This window comes from Echinops telfairi, unplaced genomic scaffold, assembly GCF_000313985.2.
Source record: "Echinops telfairi isolate 266 unplaced genomic scaffold, ASM31398v2 ScPeMD7_443;HRSCAF=831, whole genome shotgun sequence".
NCBI classification, from domain to species: Eukaryota; Metazoa; Chordata; class Mammalia; order Afrosoricida; family Tenrecidae; genus Echinops; species Echinops telfairi.
Genome location: NW_022104341.1, coordinates 45311650 through 45319446, shown reverse-complemented (window position 1 = coordinate 45319446; position 7797 = coordinate 45311650). Strand labels below are relative to the sequence as shown.

At 38.5% G+C, this 7797-nt stretch overlaps 1 protein-coding gene across 2 annotated transcripts in view; it reads left to right on the top strand.

The window, feature by feature from the left end:
* Positions 1-7797, top strand: part of AK5 (adenylate kinase 5) — a 331424-nt gene that overhangs the window by 13581 nt on the left and 310046 nt on the right. For both annotated transcript variants that reach the window (XM_045292114.1, XM_004699317.2), the window contains exons 3-4: positions 2534-2703; positions 2798-2911. In XM_045292114.1, the coding sequence (XP_045148049.1) occupies positions 2534-2703; positions 2798-2911 (284 nt within the window). The remainder of the gene's footprint in view (positions 1-2533; positions 2704-2797; positions 2912-7797) is intronic.

The window sequence follows — 7797 nt, the reverse complement described above, 5'->3', positions numbered from 1 at the left end:
ATTTTTAGAAGTCCTTTTGAATTTTTTGATGAAATTGGCCATGTAATTTCATTTACTCAAGCCAGTTTCTGATTTGTCCATATGCTAAGAGATCAAAAGCACAGAATTGGAACCAAATCTTATATGTGATTTACAAATAATTTATTTTAACTTACTATAGGTAATTCATAGTGCTTTGTCTAATTGGGTAGGACTTAGGGTCTCAGAAAAAGAATGTTCAAAAACTATAAACAAATTTCTTCCCTAAATCTAATAAAGCAATAACATGGTGAAAGCTAGATATTATTAGGTTTATTAATGAGCATCAGAGGTAAGAAATGGTTATCATTCTCTTAGAATCCTTTATATGAGAATTTTAAAGCTGCAAAAAGCCATGATCAAGTTTACCCATTCAGAACTCTCGTCATAAGAAGGAGGAGGCAAAGAGGGAGAGGGCGGCCAGAAACAGCAGCAGCAGGAGGATTATTTTGGTTACTATATGAATAAATAACTAATTTCTCTTTTACTTGTCTTTGCAACAAAATGAAATATTTATTAAGCAATTGCATATAAAGTGACTTCAACACACAAGACACCTGATGTGTTCAATTAGTAGTGAGAACATCTGCTCATTTTATGACTGAATTTTTAATATTTCTTAATAGAGTTTCATTATTTGTCGATGGAATTTTACCAGAATACTCCAGTTTAATAGATACTGACTTTCAAAATGGTTTCTCAGCAATCAGTAAGTTATGTCAGAGCACTTGAAAATGTTTCATTTTGATCATTGCCATCACATAACCCCGCATTTGGCTGAGTACTGCGGGCTTTAGTTTGAAATATATTTTGTCTCTAAATTCTTGTTAGTCTAAATTGTTCAGAAATACCGATTTACTAGAGAATTAATCTAAAGTGGTTTGGGAATAAATTAGGAGGCAAATGTATTAATATTTTATGAGTGTTTCACTGTTTATGTCTTTCTTTTTAAGATAATTACCTGTGATTGAGACATTAGTGATTCAGTGGTAGAATGCTTGTTTTCTATGCAGGAAACCTGGCTTTGATTCCCAGATAATTGATAACCACTATGGAGGTTGAACTAGCACATGCAGAATAAATCAGAGTAGGGAGAATGTCCTGGCAATCTGCTTCTGAAACTACAATGACAACCATATGAATGGGAGTGGGTCAGTGGCTGGGCATATTCCAGAACTGGAGAGCATTTAAGTCCCTCATACATGGACTCACTGTGGGTTGGGGACCTACTCATTTACTTCCATCTAGTCAATTCTGACTTATAGTGACCCCATAGGACAGAGTAGAACTGTCCCTTTGGGTTTCTGAGACTTTATATTTTTATGGGAGTAAACAACCTCATCTCCAACAAAGCAGCTAGTGGGTTCAAACCACCAACTTTAGCAGCTCAATCCCTTTTAGTATGCAAGGGATGACATGAAAGTGTAACCCACTACTCCACCAGAGCTCCTAGGGACCTACTAGAAGACAGGTAATAACAGCAACAACCAAAGATCAGTAATTGGTTAAATTGCAAAGTTTTGATAATTTAATACTAATGAATCATAAACTTAAAGTTATCATGAGTTCTGTGAAATGGTTTTATCCTAAAGACCTTTTCAATTAGGTCTGCATGCTCAAGATATAAAACTTTTTTTGAATGTCAAGGAGGTAAGGCCATCAGTTTGAAACTGTTGGGCCTGGGGTACTTTGTGTATAAAAATAATTATTGTATTTCACTAAGCTGCACATTAGCTCTTCGCTGGCATTGGACATGTACCTGAGATTTCATTCATTTTCTTTTGTATCCCATAAGCTTTTCTTTAGAAATAACCATTAGAAAAAAAATAATTTAAAAAAATTTTTTAAAGAAATAACCATTAGACTTTACACAGAAAAAGATAATAATTGCATTGTTCGAAATTGCAAAAAAGTTATTTACTAAAATAGGAGTAGAAAAGTGTCTCCGTTTCATACAGTGGGTCAAGACAGTTCTACACATTCCTTGGTTAAGTCTCCATTTGTTCCAGAGACAGAGGTAGCATTGCCCAGTAAAAACCAGTCGCCAAGATTTGACTGTGACTCTCGGTGACCCCATGTGTGATAAAGTAGAATGGTACTCTGTAGAGATTCAACTGGCAGGTTTTTCAGAAACAGATTGCCAAACCTTTCTTCCTAGGTGCATTTGAACTACCAGCCCTTGAGTTAGCAGCTTAATATGGTTAGTGTTTGCGCTGCTCCGGTAGCACTAATAATGGCACAAGTGTAACAGTTAGCTGCCCTGGTACTTGTGGCCCTTGTGCCTGACTTGGCTCACTGTGCTCCATCTGGTTTTCAGGGAGCGATTTTTCAGACGTAGGTTGCCAGGTCTTTCTTCCGAGGCACCTCTGGGTGTTGTCAAACTTTCTGCCTTTTGGTTAGCAGCCCAGCACGTTAACTGAGGCACCCAGTGACAACAAGATGAAGATTTATCACCTGCTTAGAGGTTTTTTTTTTTCAATGAAAAGGTCATAGTTTTACCTGTCTTCAATAATAGGTGGCCCAGGAAGTGGAAAGGGTACTCAAAGTTTGAAAATCGCAGAACGCTATGGATTCCAGTACATTTCAGTGGGAGAATTGTTAAGAAAGAAGATCCACAGTACCAGCAGCAACAGGAAATGGAGTCTTATTGCCAAAATAATTACAACTGGAGAATTGGCCCCACAGGTACGCCTGTCTACTTTATCCTATTCAAAGATTTTGATACCAGCTCTAAGTGAACTAAACTTAAGTGGTTCCGTTCATTCTTTCTCTGTTAAAGGAAACAACAATTACAGAAATAAAGCAGAAACTGATGCAGATACCTGATGAAGAGGGTATTGTTATTGATGGATTTCCAAGAGATGTTGCTCAAGCTCTATCTTTTGAGGACCAAGTAAGATTATCTTTGGACACTTTAAATGACCTGGTTTTCTCTTAAAACTTTGAAATTAAAAAAAAAATTAGAAAGGTTTCTTGGAAGACTTGCTGCTTCTTTGGATCAGTGCTGCTCTCTACATAGACAAGCACATTAGGACGGGTTAGCAGGAGGTCATTTCCTTGGCACACTTGTTTAAAAATTGAAGGCAGTATCTGCCAAAAAGAAATGATAAAAGCTACTAAGAGAATTCATTATTACGAATTTAAATTTATCTTAATGTATTTTAAAACATTTTCCCTAAGATTAGTTTTTTTTTAATCTTTAAGTTCTAAAAACAAATTTTATTCAATACTTTCCAGGGATGTACTACATCGCCCTGACCTTAATTACCAATTAAGGAAACCTCTTTTCATTGGGATGTGAAAGACTATAGAGCCAAGCATATTAAAGGAAGGTTCAGATTGCCAACATTTACTCAAACGTCAGTGGGTGATGTGTGCTGACCAGCCAACACATCTGTCTGAAAGGGAAATAAATCAATTAAAATATTTTGTAGTGCCTATTTACTCTTTAAAACACCAGTGTAGATGTTTGCTTTTTTTTATTTAAATAAAACGACATACAAAAATTACAGCTCCCTTTTTTCCTGAGCAGTAAAAATATGTTCAGTTTGTTATGTATTCTTCCAGACTTTTTTCTATACATTACATAGGCACACACATACTCATACAAATATATTTTGAATTTCACAACTAGTTCCTAGTCTCCAAAAAGTTTTTCCCAAGTTATACTCCCATCAGTGTTGATGAGAATATCTTTTTCTCCAGAACCTTTCCAACAACATATGATTAGTGTTTTAAAAGTTTGCCTACCTGATAAATGGAATATTGTGTTTCTTTTCTTAAAATTACTTTTCTTGGATAATTACTCAAGTTATTTCTTCCTTCTGTGAATTTCCAGTTTTCCTTCATCTATTTTCATACAGACTTATTTATATTTTTTCTTGTTTAGTGGAAGTAGTTTTTAACAGATAACAAATACTACATCAAATAGAATTTCATCAAATATGATATAAGTTTATGGCTCATATTTTTAAAGTCTGAAGTTGGGTTGTTCAGGACCAGAGGGTAGCTACATCATGCATCTCACTGAGTATTTAAATGAACTATTTCAGGCAATCTAATGTTCTGGGATATCTTTCAACCATCCTCAAGGTTCCTCATTCTAGGATATGTCTGGAACCCTTAGTGCAAACTCAGTTTAAAGGCTTGGTTCTAATTGTTCTGACTGTGAAGAAAGAAAAATCAGATCAATCTCCTGTTTTTGCTGTAACTGTAACATGCTATTGCTGTTGGAAGTGGGTGGTATGGGCAATTCCATATTCTTGGTTCTTGGTAGAATTGTAATAGTGAGCCAGGCAAACATTGCCATCCATACCTGGTCCACTCCAGGTTCACAATGAGCTGCACTTCATGGATACAAGCAGATAAAGCAATTGGATATTTTTCTCTATTGACTTTTAAGCATATTATGTTGACACTTTCTCTTCTCTGATGCATAACTCAGGCAGATTTGATAGCTTCTCTGGTCAGTAAGAAATGAACAGTCTCATTTTTAGGTATTAAAAAGATCAGTCTAAATCAAAACTTCAATTTCTCATTCCATTTTGACTTAATGGCACTAAGTTTGAGTTTGTTTGTTCCTGTTCAGGCTTAAAAATGTAGAATCCTGAAAACTCTCCTCATGTGGCTTACAGTAGGACAAGTGAGGAACGAGCAGGAAATATAAAGCTTTCCAACTAACCTCTCTGGGTGCTGATTAAACTCCCTCTTCCCTTTTATAGCCTGAATGTGAATGATACGCTAAGGGTCATAATGGTGTTTGGATACCTCTTTGCAGGTTTATAGGATAGCCTGTTTTCTCTTTGTAGAATGTGTAATCACTTATGTTCATTGTTCTTGATCATACTTTTGAGCCCACAAAGTCCACTTGAATGTGTTTTTGATAGTATGATGATGCTTGAGGCCAGTGCTGATCCTAGCATTCCACAGGGTATGGAGGCAAAGTAGAAGTGTTAGGATAAGCCCTCACTACTCTCCACCCTCAGTACTAATCAATCCCCGAGGTTGTTATTGGCTCCAATATAGTTTCAAGCACAAAGTGGCATGTGCACTCACACATTCAAGTATTTGTCAAAGACACTTCTAGAGGGTCAAGGTATAAGAAAAAGAAGATTTCTGGCATCAGCCATACAGCAGAGACAGGAAGATTATGGTAACAAAATGACTTAACATTTAGGTGCCTTAAAGTTTTAAAAACAACAACACCAAACATATTTGTCTTTCTCCCAGAATAGCCACAGTCCAGATTGGTGCTGGGTAGCTTTTCTCCTCAGGGTAACATGATGACTATGGTCAAGGTGTTTGGCTCGTTCATAAGACACTGTCAACATATTGAAACTGTATTGTTAAGACAGGGTTGCTATCTCATCTAGGTCAGGAGAGTCGAACACGAAGATCCAAAGCCCCAGATCTAGAAGTATGTATTTATCACTTTTGCTTACATGGCATTATGGAGAGCTTCGTCATGTTCTCATTGCAAGGAAGGCTGGGAAATACAATTCAGTCTGGTAGTCAGGTAGATGACTACAATTCAATACTGTGGAGACAGAACTTGTTAACAGACCTTTGGCCATCCACCTGTTCTCATGCTCTCTTCTTCTCACCGCTTAATTCTATTCATTCCTCAAGGAAGTAAATTCAGCCTTCATCCAATTCAAAAATCTAGAATCTTTAACTGATATTTAGTCTTCTCCATTAGATCCACACTTGGCTCCACCTGGCTAAAAGTCAAGCTGTCCAAAGCAAAAATAGCCTGGAGGCCATATCTGACCTCCCTATTGCCATGAGGCAGAAGTGAGACATACTTCCACATTCCATTTTCTTTTTCCCCCTCTGGTTTTGTTATTTATTTATTTATTTTTATTTTATTGGGGGTTCTTACAGCTGTTATAACAATCCATACATCAATTGTATCAAGCATATTTGTAGTATCATTATTTGCCATCATTATTTTCTAAACATTTACCTTCTATTGAGCCCTTGGCATCAGCTCCTCTTTGTTTTCCCTTCATCTGCTCCGACCTCATGACCCGTTGATAAATTATTATTATTTTCATATCTTACACTGACCACTGTCTCCCTTCCCCCATGGTTTCTGTTGTTTGTCCTCCTCGGGGGAGGGGTGTGTGGTTATGTGTTGATCATTCCTTCTTCCTCCTCTCCTCTCCCCACCTTCCCCCTACACTCCTGGTATCACTACTCCCATTCCTGTTCCTGGATTCTGTGTGTCATGAGTTCTTATTTCTTATCTGTATCTGTATCTGTGCACATGCTCTGGTCTAGCTGGCAGTGAAAAGCAGAACTGGGGTTGTGACAATGGGGGGTGAGGAAGCCTCAAAGAACCAGAGGAATCTTGTGTGTTTAATCAGTGCTATACTGTGCTCTGGTTGACTCATCCCTTCCTTGGAACCCTCCTGTGAGGGGATGTCCCATTGTCTACAGATGGGTTGGGTATCTCTGCTCTGACCTCCCTTGTTCTCAACAATATGGTTTTTGTTTGTTGATTTTGAATCTTCTGATGCCTGTTACCCGATCCCGTTGACACCTCATGATCGCACAGACTGAAGTGGGCTTGTTGCTTCTCTGCTAGATGGCCACTTGTTTAACTTCAAACCTTTAAGACCCCAAACGTTATATCTTTTGATAGCTGGGCACCATCAGCTTTTGCTTATGCAGCCGGTTGTTAGAAGACAGTGTTATTGAACTGAGGGAAGGCACGAGCAGTAGAAAGTCAGTCCACTATCTCAGTGTACTGCCATATAAATATATGTACACAGGCCAATACCTCTTTTTTTTTAATTAATGTATTTACTTATGTACACATCTATGCTTATACCTCTATCCATAGTTTTGTTTCCTAGATCTTTCCTCATTTTCTTTTATCTTCCTCCTGCCCCACCATCACGCTCCCCCTTCTTCTAGCACTTAGTAATTACTCTCAGCTAGATTGCTGTTGCTCCATACCCCCAGGATCTCTATGTCCTCCGCATTGTTCATTTTAATTCCGTAGTTGTTCCCCTGACTATGGCGTTGTTTGCTCACCACTCCCTTCCCCCTTCTCTCCCCAAGTCCCTCTGAAACTCTCAGTCCTGTTGCTTTCTCCTTGAGTGTGCTTCACATGCCTATCTCTTAATGTTCTGGACTGACAGCAGGAGTGTTGGGCAGGTGATTCTACCTGGGCGCCATCTTGACCCTTCATTTTTGTTACATATTCTGGCACCAACGATTCCGCCCATGACACTAATTTTCTGCTGGGTTTCATAATTTGTTACAATGGCCACACAAACTTCATAGAGAAAACTCACAATTTGGGGGGTTTATTAGGGAAGTTAACAGGTTACCACAAGCCAGGGTCAGTAACAGTAAGGATGCAGTCTTCGATCGATAGCAGCCAATGTCTCTCAGCCACATAATCCCTTGGCGTCTGTGTCTGTTGGCCTCACAGTACCATAGTCTTAGAGCTGCTCCTCTGCTCTGTCCTATGGTCTGCTTTTTATGTTACTTGGGCCTTTGGTCTCAGCCTGACTCTTTTGCTCTGTTCCATGGTCTCCACGCTGCAGCCTCTGGTGCCACTGGTCTCAGCCTCTGTCACTTCAGGCAGATCTTGAATGAGTTCCACTTCCCCCAACAATCCCAGAAACTCATAGGGGCAATTCTACCCTGTTGTACTTGCTAATATGACTCAGCATTATTGGACGACCTTCAGTAAAATTGTATTGAATTATACTGTTGTATGATTTGAGTGCTCTGTTGGGTCATTTTTCTTTAGAATGAGCACAA